Source organism: Gavia stellata, chromosome 3 (assembly GCF_030936135.1).
Source record: "Gavia stellata isolate bGavSte3 chromosome 3, bGavSte3.hap2, whole genome shotgun sequence".
In the NCBI taxonomy this organism is placed as follows: Eukaryota; Metazoa; Chordata; class Aves; order Gaviiformes; family Gaviidae; genus Gavia; species Gavia stellata.
This window is the reverse complement of record NC_082596.1, coordinates 89,987,129-90,003,363: the sequence shown is the minus strand read 5'-3', so window position 1 is coordinate 90,003,363 and position 16,235 is coordinate 89,987,129. Positions and strand designations below refer to the sequence as shown.

At 38.3% G+C, this 16,235-nt stretch overlaps 1 protein-coding gene across 1 annotated transcript in view; it reads left to right on the top strand.

The window, feature by feature from the left end:
* Window positions 1-16,235, top strand: part of DROSHA (drosha ribonuclease III) — a 79,289-nt gene that overhangs the window by 48,265 nt on the left and 14,789 nt on the right. The window contains exons 17-24 of the mRNA XM_059815245.1: window positions 232-339; window positions 2,758-2,896; window positions 3,574-3,634; window positions 5,605-5,664; window positions 7,570-7,669; window positions 11,791-11,893; window positions 14,217-14,287; window positions 15,410-15,454. Coding sequence (XP_059671228.1) covers window positions 232-339; window positions 2,758-2,896; window positions 3,574-3,634; window positions 5,605-5,664; window positions 7,570-7,669; window positions 11,791-11,893; window positions 14,217-14,287; window positions 15,410-15,454 — 687 coding nt within the window. The remainder of the gene's footprint in view (window positions 1-231; window positions 340-2,757; window positions 2,897-3,573; window positions 3,635-5,604; window positions 5,665-7,569; window positions 7,670-11,790; window positions 11,894-14,216; window positions 14,288-15,409; window positions 15,455-16,235) is intronic.

The following is a 16,235-nucleotide window of genomic DNA, read 5'->3' as shown; positions in this document are numbered from 1 at the left end:
TGGTGCTGTGTCCCCAGTGTGATTATGCAGATGGACATATCTGATTTAATTGAGTATTCTGCTGATGAGGCTTGGGAAACCAATATTGTGTTATTTTTTTTTCCTCATTTAAACCAAAACAGTAAAGCTCAGTGCTGTGACAAATGGAAAGTGTTTGTATTTATAGCTTAGTCAGCTGAGTTCTCTGTACACTGATGTTGAAAGCTTTTCCTTATTACAATTGTTTTTTAGCATGCAATGATGCTTCCTGTCCTCACCCACCATGTGCGCTACCATCAGTGCCTGATGCATTTGGACAAATTGATAGGCTACACTTTTCGAGACAGGTGCTTGCTGCAGGTAAGACATGCAAAAAATAAACTACTTGCTAGTTTGTCTTCCTAATATTATTGAGTTTATCCATAATCTTGCCTGCTGTACAAACTTGAGAAATGCACTGCATTGCCACACATTGAAAGTGCTTGATCACTTGCACTACAGATCTTTCAAAAGTTTCAGTTATCCCAAGAGATTTCTAAATAGAAACATCTATTGTGCATTTAGGCATACACCTACCTTTGCTCCCGTGGTGGGTCTGGATTTGCTTGTGATGTGTAGAAAGGCAAAAATACGCTTACTGAAAAGACTTATTATTTCCTTATAAGTTCTTTTTTTAGATATTTGTGAAGAATATGATGATATTCTGCAAATGAGTGTACATGCCTTGCTTCTTCCTTTTATAGTCTGTTGTTCCAAAAAAGAATAACTTAAGTGGTGCCTTTTTATTTCGCATTTATAGCTAGTGCGAACGAATTTGCAAACTTCTGTTCAGCTCTTTTATTTCTATGAATACATGGTGAAACTTTTGCATTTACAAACAAGGGCAGGAACTGGAGAGTAGAATTTCTTTTCTGTTTTAAATACATCTGTATCACATGAACAGTCATTTATGTAAGTGCATTTTTGGAATGGATCAGGTCCAGAAGGTTGACTCTTGGTATGGTGGCCCCTTTCCCCTTACGTTTCTTCTGAAGTTACTGAAGGGAAACGGAGACTTCCGTTTGGGATTCCCCCCTGAAATAAGCAATCTCTCTCTCCACTGACTGGGGCTGAGAAAGATGAATTTTCTCTAAGTTCAAAAAATGCAGTTTCTGTATATGTATGGAGACTTGACTCCCAAACTACTTTAAGCAGCGGCTTGCAGAGAAATCTTTTCTCATAGCTTCTCAGTTTTCTAGAAGTTGGTTTCCAGGGCTGGTCCTACTGCAAGTTACAGTAAACATTGAGCATCTTGTAGGATTTGCCTCTGTATTTTTATCTTTCATATTAAAACTATATGGAAGTCTTCAAAATGTTGAGACCAAACACACAAACCAAAAAGCAAATTGCAATCGAAAAGGGGAGAAAGCATAAAATCAAGTTTCAGCTTTAGTCAAATTAATGTTTGGTTATAACAAAAGTACTTTTAATGCTTGATCCCTATGCATATTTGTTTAAAACCTACAAACTTCTTCCAGAAGAGAAGCAGCTTTTAAAAAATGTATAAGCATAGACAGTGTCAGATGTGTAATTTTGCATTGTTTTTTACCTGTTTCATCATGATGTATTCTTTTTAAAGCACAGAACGGGCAAGAAAGATTACACTAATTTAACTATTCAGAGAAGTTGTAATGTGTCATCCAGTTCAGATGGAGCAGAAGCTGAGAGTGGGCAATTATGACAAAGTTAATACTAGTGAGGAATTAAAAGGGACTTGGAGACAGCTTTTATTGTTGATTAAATATGATTGTACTCTCTAAAATAACTAAAATAAACTTCTCAAAGTCCTGTGTTTGGAAAGCCGTAGGCAACGTTTGAGTGAACTACTGGAATGTCTTTGCTCACAGCCTGCAGCACAAGTCCTACAAGTGTTTCAGAAGTAACTTTCTGTAGCTTGAATTTCCCAATGTATTACTTGTCTTAGATATAAGGTGTGTGTTCACGTACATTTATACATGCAATATATATTTTAGGTGTGTATGTGTAAAGAAAGAGAAAATGCATGAGTTTGCAGGATGGAGTCATAAAAGCTAGCTGTAGTTCTCTTTTCTGCTGCCATTGTTGTAGTGGCAGTGTTGGCAGCAGAGAATAAGCTTTTGATAATGCTAGGTGGTACAAATGTAAAACAGAAGACCAATCCTGCCATTGCTGTTGGCTTGCAATTGAAGAGTGGCCCTGTATAGTCATGAGAGGAAGAGTTCTTCTGTGAATAACCATGCCAGAGATAATATACTTGTTTGTTGTTGTTTGGTTTTTTGAAGTAGGAAAGTTCTATAGATACTTAAATAACCTAAATGAAATATATGAATGGTTGAGAAGCTCTTCTAGTTGTTCATATTTTTAATATGAATATTTATGCTGCAATGTTAGAGTGACTATATGTTTAAATAAGCAAATGTATTGAAATCAGGTCAGCAAAGCTGGTAAGCAAAACTCTTAGGGCAAATTGACAGGTCATGCTTTCTCTCTTCTAAACTAATTTTTCTTTAAAGAAAAAAAAAACTGTTGAAAGTTAATTAGTTAAACTGATGATTGAGCATAAACGTTGCTTCTTTCTGACATCTGAAATAGTACATTCTACATTTAAATTGCTGGAACCAAGCTACTAATTGACATCACTTTGTAGCCTTTCTTCAAACTAAAAAATAACAATTATTAACTACAAGTCTAAGATTTTTTTTTTTTCTTACATTGGCAAAAATACATCTAAGACTTTTTTCTCTGTGTGCTACATTATAGCTTGCCATGACTCATCCAAGCCATCACTTAAACTTTGGAATGAATCCGGATCATGCCAGAAATTCCTTATCTAACTGTGGGATTCGACAGCCAAAGTATGGAGACAGAAAAGTTCACCATATGCACATGAGAAAAAAAGGTATGCTGTTACACCGCTACTGTTTTTCTCTTACCTCACACTTAATCAGTAAGAAAGTCTTTCATCTATTATTATTTTGTTGGTCTTTGTTCTTCTGAGAGATCCCTTCAGTGGAGGATTTCAGTGGTTATACACAGACACCTGTGAGATCTTTCTAAAAGACTGGATTTTGCAAATTAGTCAACAAGTAAAGAACTAAGAAAAACCAAGGATAATAAATGGGAGGATGTATTTTCTTTGATTTTTGGCAAGTATTGTTTTCTTAATTGGCTGCTCAACATGGTGAGCAAACTGGAGGATATTTTGTAAAAATGTCTGATTAATGTGAAAATGTGGTCTGACTGCTGCAGAACATTCCTTACCCCTATAAAGTATATTCAACTGTAATGAAGTAAATTGTTTATTGTTTATGTAATATTTGGAATGTCTTTTTCATACAAAGGTGGTATTTTTTTCTGGCTCTCAACACTAAAATACAATAGTATTGTAATGGGACTGTGGTCAGTTAGGCAGAGAGCATCTGTAGGGATTATAGTTGCTCTAAGTATACCCTGTAAATAACAGGATGATCTTGTGTATAGCAATTACAAAGTAACATTTTTGAGTAACTATTTTCTAACCCTCTTCAAATTGAATTAGTCGTCATTTATTTAATAGTGCATTGTTTGTATTTCTAGGGATAAACACCCTGATAAATATAATGTCCCGTTTGGGACAGGATGATCCAGCTCCTTCCAGGTAATGGAAAGAATTGTTTGCAAGTAGGGAAACTGTTGCAGAGGGAGATGTTTAAGAGAAACAACCAACTTACTGTCAGCAACAGCTTTGGCAAATAGTTGAAATGAAAAGTCAGTTTGAATTGCCTTTTATATTGCGAAGATGTGCTGAGCCTCCATTAGTAGTGACATAGTAAATGTTTGGTCATGCTTGCAGAAAACTCCTGAGAAAGGTATTAACAGATAATTCTATCATTTTTGTTTATCCTTGAAATGAGGAGGACTAAAAGGCTACCTTTTTGCTTTCTGCAGAATGAAAAATAAGATTGGTTATTATTGTTATCATTGCTATAAATTGGATTCTCCATCATGTTTCCTTTCCATTCCTCTGGCATGGCACCTTGTTAATATGTGTGATTCTGAACATGGGGTTCGCTGATTTAGCGGTCCAATTTAAAGACAGATGCAAAAACAGCTGAGGACAAAAAGCTGAACCATTAGTGTTGTAAAGTAATAGTCTGTAAATGACCACTAAGAATTCTGAGCAAATACATAATGTTTAAGATGTAGTTTATAGCAACAGGCATCGTATTTAGCCAAAGCGAATAAAGTAAGTTCATAGGGCTAATGCAAGACACAGTTGTATGTGAAATCTCCTAAATGCATGAACTAGAAGGCAGAGTGGTTTTTAGTTAACTAGTGCTATAACTAGGCCTTTTAAGAGTCATCATTTTGGAGGAAGCTCGGGAATGGGAGAAGTTGAATTCTGGATAAATTACTGTTGCAGTGTTCCCAAATGCTGTTTCAGCTAGACCATGCCCTTTTCTTTGATAGTCAGCCTCAAGCTTATTTCAGGCCTCTTAAGATAACGTGAGATAAGGCTAAATTTGCATTAATTCTCACAAAGTAACGCACAAATATAAAATTCCACTTCTGAGACAACTGTGTTTTCCGCTATGTTGCTACACAGAGGAGAGTTGTAGTATTGCTCGCTCTTTATTGTTTTACACAGCAGAGGTAGTTGAATTGTTTCAGCCCATAACAAAGGCCTGCTATTTCAGAAATGAGACTATCTAATTGTTAGGGGAGTGCAAATTACAGTAAAAGCTGTCAAACACTTGAAAAGGATCTTCTGGATTAAAAAAAAAAAAATCCTGTGGCAATGGCCTTGATTCTATTACAATCATGTGTGAAGTAAAAATGGTGCTACTTACATGCTTCAATGTGTAGAGCAGAAGTTTGTGTATATTCAAAGACAAACTCACGTTCTTTTTCAGCTGGTGTGTCCTGTTAGTCCTTTGTTATATAAACAGGCAGAGCATTTGGAGGAAACAAAACTTTATGCAAAACAAAGGAAAATCAGGAGCAGTGATAGAAGAAAAGGAAAACACAGGGAATATGAGGTTCTACTAGCTTAATGGCATCTTTGAATGCATCTTCTTGCACAGCCATTTTTTCTTTTGAGCTCAAAGGAAGTTATAGAAAACAGGACACTTAAAGGCGCTATGAAAAATGAAAGTACTTACTCCCTTGTAGCTCTGCCGTACCACCGACTCTGTTGCAGAGTCATCACACCCTGCAGGTGTTGATGTTAATTACCTACACTTCCCTAGTTGCCTGCACAGGGGTGAAGACAGGCTCTTTCAATCACCTGGTGCCCTCTGATGGACAAAAAACCCAACCTCAGTAGGCTGTTGCACAGTGCCAATCAACTATAGTTTCCTTTCTCCATTTATTAAGCTCTGACAGTAGCTCAGAATGAAATGTACGAAAATTCCAAAGGTGGTGGTGTGAGTCCTGAGTTTCAAGATTCATGTTAGTTGTTACTCTGTTTTGAAAAGGATTGTAAACCAGAGAGGGTGGGGGAGGCTGCAAGTATGTCTGTCATGGCTGATTAGCAATCAACTGTGATTTGTTCTATTTTTATTGTATTGTGTAAATAACCAGCGTGTGTTACTTAGCTGATAGCAAACCTTAAAATGCCTTTTTCAGGATTAACCACAACGAGCGTTTAGAATTTCTGGGAGATGCTGTGGTGGAGTTCCTAACGAGGTAAATGGGGAATTCTTCAACAGTCCTCACCTTTGTATGTTATTGTCACACCACTGGGCTTATTAAGCTTTGCAGTGTCTACTTTATGACTGTGCATGTTTGCAGTCTGGCCTGATATTTGCACATTTGCACACAGCTGTCTTGAAAATTCCTTCAGTGCTGATAATACAACAAGGAAGATTACAAAATGAAAAGCTAGAGTTTCTGTTTCACAGAGTGCACTTTAAAGTTGATTGGGGTTAGAGATTATTCAGCTACAGACAAGTTAAACTTTGTATCTTTTTTTTAAAGGAAAGGTATTTTTCTTAACATGGCATTTGTTTCCATGGGTTCATTTTCTGTAGTTGCAAGCGAAAAGCATTTATTGATAATATTGAATGTGGTGCAGTTCTTAAATTTCCAGTTATTAGGGCTGTAGCTTGCATAATGTCTCTATGTAAATAAAATACTTGAGCACAAATGTAGTTTATTTAGAAGTAATAACAAAAAAACATGTTTCATCAAAAATTGCTCCGGTTTTGGTCTGTTTTGAGTATTCTGAAATCAGTGAACAATACAGGGATATTATCAAAATTGGCCTCTCTTACTTGAGTACTAGGGGCCAGGCGGTTTGCACAAAATAAAGATTATAATCCATTTTCAGATGCTCTGTTCTACTGTTTTTAATAGGGGAGCAGTCTTGTTTACTACAAAGCTTCTCTTTATTACTACTCCGTATTAAAAGCTATTAGTCTATAAAGGTCTCCACTGCCCTTAAAACCCATGGCCTTTTCTCTCATACAACAGTACAGGCTGATAAGATGGAAGACATGCCGATTAAAATGTCTTGCATTTTTCATTGCCATTACTCATCAACCATCAGTTGACTTTCTGAGCTAACTTTTGTCTCAATTCAGAAAAAAAGTGAGCTACATTTCTGTTCAATAGAGCATGTAAGCACCTATTTAAGTCTGAATTTTTTTTTCTAACTCTCTTGACTTCAGGTCTCTGCTTTTGTTAATTATGCTTGATTAGATTGCCTCTAAGTTTTACAGCAATTTTCGCCCTTAAATAATCTTACATCCATCTGCACTTTTCTCCCTGTGTACTGAGTTAATAAAATATTTTAATAATTAGTGCCACCCACTGCCTTATTTGAGGGATGTTGAAAACCCTCGCTGTATTAAGTTCTTGCTGACACGGGTTAGATAGTCATATATGAAGATACTCAGAATCATTTATCCTTTACTTGGTTCTTGGTTGGATCACTGAATTACTTTTTTTGTTTTGTTTCTGTTTTATGAAGTATAATTCTTGCATGGTGACAAATACCGTTAAAGGCAGTTGAAAGCCTATGATTTTTGCTCATTACTTTTTTTGTTGTATTAATGACTTCACACATTTGATAAAGACAGGCTGTTGAGTTCTGTTCTTTGGTTCTGTTAGCATCTGTCAAAGTACTGTAAGAAACTTGTAAAACAAATACCCTGAGTGGTGGTCCAGCCTGAATCAGTAGTATCATCTTAAAGCACTGTGTACCTGCAGCATGGAGTTTCTCAAGGCGGACTGTTCCCTTCTGCTTTATTCCTCGGCATCCTCTAGGTGTCAACCTTGCTGAACCCACTGCTGCTGATAGAACCCTTCAGATGAGGGAACTGCATGTCATTGCATGGATTTAGAAATTATGTGCTGCCCAGTAGAGAAACAGCACTCTTCCTCCCCTGCCACCTGTGCTATTCGGTCAAATATTACTGAGCATTGTTTTAATGTTTGTTTCTTCACCTTACTTCAAGCTGAGTTGCCACCTTGGGAAGGGGCCTCTGTTAACAGCTAGGATCTGAGGGAAAGGCACCATTCCCTAGAGGCACATGTGGTTCATCTTTAATCAAATGGTGACAACACCTGATTTGATTTTTGTTTTGCCAGTGTCCACTTGTATTACCTGTTTCCCACTCTGGAGGAAGGAGGATTAGCTACGTACCGCACTGCCATCGTACAGAACCAACACCTGGCCATGTTGGCTAAGGTACAGTTTTATACATGTCTGTATTTGAAACCCATAGTAGGATACTATTAGTGTGTAGATTGCTTCTTGAGGGATCTGCCTGCTTTTGAACATCAGGGTCTTTACCATGTTTTGTGTACAAGATTTGGATATAGAAACGCTTTTCAATTTGAAAGTAGATTTTAAAGATGAAAGTGTTGATCTTCTTGAGGGTAGATAGGCTCTACAGAGGGATCTGGACAGGCTGGATCGATGGGCCGAGGCCAATTGTATGAGGTTCAACAAGGCCAAGTGCCGGGTCCTGCACTTGGGTCACAACAACCCCATGCAATGCTACAGGCTTGGGGAAGAGTGGCTGGAAAGCTGCCCCACAGAAAAGGACCTGAGGGTGCTGGTTGACAGCCAGCTGAATATGAGCCAGCAGTGTGCCCAGGTGGCCAAGAAGGCCAATGACACCCTGGCCTGTATCAGAAATAGTGTGGCCAGCAGGACTAGGGAAGTGATTGTCCCCCTGTACTCAGCATTGGTGAGGCCACACCTCGAATCCTGTGTTCAGTTTTGGACCCCTCACTACAAGAAGGACATTGAGGTGCTGGAGCGTGTCCAGAGAAGGGCAACAAAGCTGGTGAGGGGTCTGGAGCACAAGTCTTATGAGGAGCGGCTGAGGGAACTGGGGTTGTTCAGTCTGGAGAAGAGGAGGCTGAGGGGAGACCTCATCGCTCTCTACAACTACCTGAAAGGGGGTTGTGGTGAGGTGGGTGCTGGTCTCTTCTCCCAAGTAGTGAGTGACAGGACAAGAGGAAATGGCATCAAGTTGTGCCAGGGGAGGTTCAGGCTGGATATTAGGAAAAATCTCTTTCCTGAGAGAGTGGTGAAACACTGGAACAGGCTGCCCAGGTTGGTGGTGGAGTCACCATCACTGGAGGTGTTCAAGGAATGTGTGGACGTGGCATTGTGGGAGATGGTTTAGTGGGCATGGTGGCGTTGGGTTGATGGTTGGACTTGATGATCTTACAGGTCTTTTCCAACTTTAATGATTCTGTGATTCTGTGTGATTCTGTTCAGTTTTGGGCTCCTAACTACAAGAAAGACGTATAGGTGCTGCAGCGTGTCCAGAGAAGAGCAACAAAAGCTGCTAAAGGGTCTAGAGAACAAGTCCGATGAGCAGCAGCTGAGGGACTGGGGTTGTTTAGTCTGGAGAAAAGGGGGCTGAGGGAAGACCTTATCGCTCTCTACAACCACCTGAAAGGAGCTTGTAGCGAGGTGGGTGTCAGTCTCTTTTCCCAAATAGCAAGTGATAGGATGAGAGGAAATGGCCTCAAGTTGCACCAGGGGAGGTTCAGATTGGATATTAGGAAAAATTCCTTCACCAAAATGGTTATCAAGCTCTGGAACAGTGGTGGAATCACCATCCCTGGAAGTATTTAAGACATGTAGACATGGTGCTTAGGGACATGGTTTAGTCATGGACTTGGCCATGTTAGGTTTACAGTTGGACTCAATCTTAAAGGTCTTTTCCAACCTGAATGATTCTATGAGTCTATGAAGTAGGACTTAGTGTTTTTTCCAAATAATGTTTTTAGGAGGAGTAATTTTTGCAGGCAGAAGAATAATTTTTTTAGGATGCTTATGTTGAAGGTGTCTCCATATTTACCTTCAAGTTGCACTGGTAATGAAGTTGATAGTAGAAATTTAGTGAAGAAAAGAAACAAACTGTTTTGTTTATAACAGGACTTCCTGATAGAATATGTAGGGTGAAAATGGCAGCAGGTGGTAAAGAAAGTGGGGAAAAAATCTTTTTGCCCCCTAACCTTACTTCAACAGTCATTTTCAGATTTGCTGTGAACTGTGAAAAGAGAAATATGTTAGGCTTTAGGTGAAAAGTTGTATTATATCATGGGAAAAATTGAGATGCCATGGAATTTTGTTTCATTTTGTTCTGTGAATGACTGAGCTTTTGCCTTTTCTACATGATACTGGGAGCCGGGAATGTGACATAGAAAGTTGATTGAGTCTCTATTTGTAGATAATTTGGTATTGCCTTATTCATATTTGATTTTGTTAGCATGTTTTTTTTAAAAAAACAGTCTGAGACTTACTGGTGTAATGCATTAGGGTGTGCATGCATGTGTGCACAAACACACGTCCACTGTGGATTGCTGATTGTTTTCAAGTGCTCTTTTAATCTTCTCTGTTCATATTCATGCAGTAATTTAAACAAGTATATCCAGTCTTGAGATTTTGGTAAAAACTGCATGATTTCTAGCATGTCATCTTTTTACTCAGTTCTCAGGAGAAGGGTAGGGAGTGAACACAGTGATTTTACTCCAAAGGTTTCTTTAATGATTTAGATAAGCATGAATTGACTGAAACGTTTCAAATCAGGGTTTTGTTTACAACTATGGTATTGAACTGCCTTACATTTGAATCTACGTTATTATTTCAAAACCTGCATCAGGAAAATATATATATTCTTAAAGCTTTGTTTACAGTCTTTATTACCATACGTGGACGCTTTTTGAAAATTTTTATTGCAACATTTTTTAAACTGTATTTATTTATATTAGATACAGCTCTAAATATTAGATATCTGTACATTCCTGATTTCCCAACTTACCCTTTTTTCCTCTTGAATATGCTATATAACCTTCCTGTTTTCATCCCCTTTAATTATCCCCTGCAGCATCATGCTGCATTGAGTTTACTTCCTCAATATAATTCTCAGCTCCTCAGCTTCTCTTGTGCATGTGGAATGCTGTTTTAATTGAGGATCAAACGGTAAATTTCTGTAGCTTCTAAGGGACCTTGTAGCAGAAATTTTAAAAATAGTCTGAAACGTTCTGTGATCAAAAAATGAGAAGCAAAACACATGCAAAATATGCTGACTACAAGCTCCAAAAATGGAGATAACCTGTTGGAAGTGAGGAAGACACCCGGACAACACCTGTTAACTTGAACAAATGACAATAATCTGTAAGAAGTTTAAATTCAATATAAAACAATTAATGTTCCACTTTTATGTTGACTCTAATGGGTGCTCCCCACACTTTATGAAGTGCATTGGAACATCATAACTGGTAATTCCCTGTGTTCTGGAGCAGTGAATAGGCTCTCATTCATTGAAAATGGGAGACTTCTCTTCTCCAATTGAAAGGTGTCTAAACCATTCACCTCAAACAACTTAGTTTCCACTTTTACCTCTTAAATATACTCCAGAAGGATGAAGTTGAAAGTTAATGAGAAATTAGTCAGTAGAAACTTACACCCAGTTGGGAAGAACTTATTCTCATACAAGCTTTGCAAGATGCACAAGTCTTTTACTTAAAAATCTCTGTAATGGTTTTGTGACAAAAAGATGAATATGTAAAGAGAACCTAGTAGCTCTTGCCTGCATTTCTATAGCAGAATTATATATTATATAGGATATCTGACTCACTACCTGAGATTCTGATTGGCAAGTAGAACTATGGTTCAGGCAATAGGTGAATATTAATGATGCATATTTGAAAGGAAGAAGAAAGCTAGGTGGCACTGCAGATTAAAATATCAGTCTTCTGCTTGCAGTGCCCAGAGGCTTTTGTTACTGCCACCTATTGACACTCTTAGAGGAAAAACCCGTATGTTCGATGGATTGTGTCTACCAGAGTTCCTGCTCCTCACTGTTCTACTTTATCTTCTTACAGGCAAAATCTTTTTCCTCAGTGTTAACTCCCCTTCCTTTTGAATGTCCCTTTGGCATTTCTGAAGGCAAATCACATGAGGGCAAACTACCAGTAAAAAACACAGCACACTGCACCATCCAGCCAGTATCAGACTATTTTTCTGTCACACCTTCAGGTCTCCTTTTGATCTCATTCCTAAATCTCACTAGTAACATGTTTTAATCTGGCTTCCCTTGACAATTTGGTTCGATAATCCCTAGCTTTTTTTATGCTATCACACACTCGTTGCTTGCCTCTGATAAACAAATATGAAGTCTTCTAATTTTAGACTATGTCTGAACTGAAACTATGGAGAAAAGCTTTAAAGTTCCCTCAAACTCAGTTGCTGCATAGTAATAGTGTAATTGAACTCTAGTGACTAGAACTGGTACTCTTACACTTCTAAAACCATGCTTTTAACTCTTTCCACATATTCTGCAGAAGCTGGAACTAGATCGATTTATGCTTTATGCTCATGGTCCAGACCTTTGCAGGGAATCAGATCTCCGCCATGCCATGGCCAACTGCTTTGAAGCCCTAATAGGTAAAGCATGTGTATTTGTGTGTGCAGACAGTTATGTTTTAATGTGTCTACATGCCATGTTGACTGTGATGGAGGAGACATGGGACTGTGATGGAGGAGACATGGGTCTGTGTTGAGTAGTGTTAATAAGGGCAAGTGATGGTAAAGCTTCTTAAATCTTCCCGTCTCCTGCACGTATGCCGCATGTATAACATGATGAGTGTGCAGTATTACAATGAAAATCTCATCTTCGCTATCGTGCCTCCCACACACTGAAGATGCACCCATTTCATGCCATGCGCCACCATGGCCTGCCACCTGAAGTCCTTTGTGGGGGGAGCAGTTCGGTCACTGTGGCCTGGCAGGAAAAGCGCAGGCTCACTGCTTCCAATAGTACTTGCACAGACCTGCAAAATGCGGAGTCCTACTTCAGCCCTGAATTTTAAACTCTGCAGTGTGCTTTCTGAATGCAGCAGGCACTCCCAACAAAGTCACCAGCCTGCCATGCAATATTGCACCAATATGCCATGGCTGGTGTAATAAATCTACCAAAATCCTCTAGCTGAGGGTGAAGAGGAGTTGTATCAAATTTGCTGATGGGCATTAAGATGCTGATCAGTGACTGGCTGTGGTAGTTGATACGTTTATGTTGAAGTCAGGTCTGCCTGACCACGGTTACCAAATAAGCAAGCAGCAAGGTGGAAATCTGATCAGTTATATACACACAAGTTCTATTTTAAACAGCGTATTTTTATAAAACTTTTATTTGTTTGAATTAAAAGCAAGCTAAATCTCACTGATTTGGCTTCACATTCATCCAAATGTACTGTACATGATATTAACTATGGGAGTGATTTAGCCCTAATCCAGGTCTTTATGTACTACATAAGATCCTAAACCATTTTGTCCTGCTTTGAAAAATAGATCATAGTTGGCTTAGATGTCAACAGTTCTGTGCACTCTGCCTTGGGCCAAATGGCGTTTCATCTTATCAAGAAATAAGAGTTTTCTTTTTAAGTCTATTTTGCTTTCCATGAGTGCTTTGACCTTTAATTTAAAAAAAAAAAAAAATAGAAAAGGAACACTAGATATGTATCTGTGGCTTCGTTCATATACTTCAGCTTGTCTAGGATGTAATGAAGAGGACTATTTGGCAGGCATTGAGATTTGCTAAGAAAGCAAGCTTGCTGTTTAACCTCCAATACAAAGTTGTTCACAGAGTTAATTGAGCAATAAGATTTTGTCAGGGCCAGAGCTAAAATCTGGGAGCTTTTTAAGGGACTGTAAAAGTATATGTGGGGTCTGGAGCTCCTACTTAAGAACCTTTGTAAAAGTCTGGTGCTTCTTCCCTGTGATGAAAATAATAACCGAAACTATAAGCAGGCTGCCAAGGGCCCGTTTGAAATTCTCTGCTCTCATAATGTGCCTCTGGCAAGATAGTCTTATAAACCCCCAAACTGTTCTCCAAAGAGTCCAAAGAAAGTAGTGACCTACTGAGGAATTAAAAGGAAAGAGGGGAGGAAAAAACACAGGAGGCAAAGCATGTTCTCCTTGTATGTGGGAACATTGAGTCCCTTCCTCTGTGTTCTTCATGTGGCTGTGTATTCCCTTTGCTTTTATAAAGATGTGCTCACAAGAACTAGTTGGAGGTTTTCAGAAGCCCTCCTGTAAAGAGTATCAAAGGACAAAATGTTGATACTGAATTTATAAAGTGCCTGTGCAGATATGGTGTGTGTATGGTATACACAAAAAGTAGAATACGCTAGCGCAAGTTTTGCAGGGCTTCTTAATAAGGGGCATGTGGAGGGCTAGTGAGGGCTAAACAAACAAAACCTACCATAATCTCCGTAAGTTGAGAGATGCAGAGGTGCAGTTTCCAGTTCAGACAATGTATTATTGTGATATTGGGGAGCCACTGAGGTTTGGAATAGTCCTGACACATCATTTATATGCAGAATGTGGTGTTGTTGAAAGTACAGAATAAATGAAAATTATTTGCTAGCTATTGAAATTTATTTCATGGCTTTCACTATCTACATATATGGTATAGTTAGCTGGTTACTGGAAACTACTTTTAGATATAGATTGCTTCTAGCCTAATTTGTTTAAACTTTGCTCTTTGTATGTATCGTTTTCTATCACTGATGTAACTATTTCATTTTTTTCCTGTGCACTTTATGACCATTGATTTATGTTGGTGTTCAACATGCTTTAAATTTCTCAAAAAATTATGTATTACCACAGAAAGCATGCTTTTAAAAAATAAACTTATTGTAGGTGAAGGCAGCAGAGATCTAAGTACTAATACATTATTAACCTTTGACATATTGGTCCCCTTGTGCAGGAGCTGTTTATCTAGAGGGAAGCCTAGAAGAAGCAAAACAATTATTTGGACGTTTACTTTTCAATGACAAGGTATTAACGTATTTCTATGATTCGATTTCCATTTTAAAAATAAATGAAGACATGCTTTCATTTCCATTGTTTTACTTGAGAATCAGAAATCAACAGGAACACGCCTGTTGTACTTAGTTCCTGGAAACTGAATGTAGCATAGCATGTTTAGGACAGCAAGCTGCACTGCTTCACGTTAAAAAAAAAAAACAAACCAAAAAAAAAACCAAAAAAACAACCAAAAAACAGTGTTTCCTCAGGTGTGCTGTTTGTTGGTTGGCTTAGGGAAGGGTGAGTAGTGTGGGGAAACCTGCAGACTTCCATTCGAAGTGCTGCTCTAACAACAGAGATGGGTGCTGTGGATCAAGACAGCATGCTATAGGGAAGTGACGCACATGTAGAGCGACTATTCCTGTTTCATCAATTAAATCCTCCCACCCCTTAAACTTTTAAATGTATCTTTGAAAAAAATACAGAGGATTTCATCCAATGTTTACCCAAATGCATAAATAAAGTCTGATCTATTCTTGCATACTGTATCTTAGGTGACTGTTAGTTGGAATTTGTCCCATATAATGACTAAGGAAAGTAACCAATATGCACTGCTGGGTCTATACACATGGCGGTGGTGAGGGGATGAATTATACAGTCTTTTCCTTCTTGAAAGTCTCCGAGTTGTGAAATGACAAAGCTTATTAAAATAAAGAATTTTGAAGCCTATTGTAACTCTGTTTATTTGCTGCTCAGTGCCTGTAGTGAAGGAAGCCTACATGAAACAGAAGAAAATAAATGTTTTTTTTTCTTCAGTCCTTGCCTTTAGTGAAGTCAAACTTGCTACTGAGGAGTACTTGCAAATAAAGTTAGTCCTGAGGCTTAAACAAATCTTTTTCTTCCTTTAACCACTTTTTATTTGGTTCAAGGATTTTTCCACCTCTTTGACACAAGCTAATTGGGAGAACTACAGGCAGTTTGAACAGCAAATACATGATTTTAAAAATTAGTTTGCCAGCACTATTGAATTTGCAATAAGCAGAGTCAGCATCTGAAATAGTTCAGTATTTCAAGTAATGACATTTTATTTAGTACTGTGGAATTTGTTAAATGACTCCCTTGGGCATTAAAGGCATCTCTCAATGTTTGCAGGACCTGCGGGATGTATGGCTTAATTATCCACTACACCCACTCCAAGTAAGTGTATCCCTTTCTGTAATAAATTTCGTAGCTCTCTTTTATTTTCAGGGATGCTTTTCCATAGGTTTCCATTGTAGTGACATCTCGGAAATTGTGCTAAAAAGTATCCAAAGGAGTGTATATATTTGCCTTTGTGTTTGGTTTGGGGTTTTTTTAATAAAAAATGAGTCTCTGCCTCTCTGAGGATTAATGATTCACCTTTCCTTGGGTCATGTTTGATATAGAACTGTGCTTCTCATATTATAAATCTAGTGAGAAGTAACATTTTGGCAGCTTCTTGTTCATCTTCTCAAAGTTGGGGGAAAAAGGGTGCAAAACCAATCTATGTATGTATTTTGTTAACCAGAAATTAAGACTGAAACCTTAATAGTAGGAAGGCACATTAGTTGAATGGAATAAGAGTGAGATGCTGAATTTATTTATCTTTTTGTGTGTGTTTGTACAATGATAGCATGGTTGTTTTGGTGATTCCGGTAGCTTTAATACCAAGTAAACACTGAAATTACAAAGGTGCCTGAAGGCTAATTTATCCTCCATGTATTGGAGGATACAAGTTCACAAGTTGTTAGTTTACAATGCTGGAAGCTGGGAGAATGGTTTCCCAGTCCTTGTTCCCGGACTGAATCCTGGGGGAGACTTAGAGCAAGTCACTCTCTGCACTGTAGCTCCTTGTCTTCACAGCAAACATGGTAGTATTTTCCAAGTGTGCAGGGATGCTGCAAGAATAGCTGTATTCAAATTGTCATCCAGTCAGTTAGTAAGGTTTTGAGGGTCATAC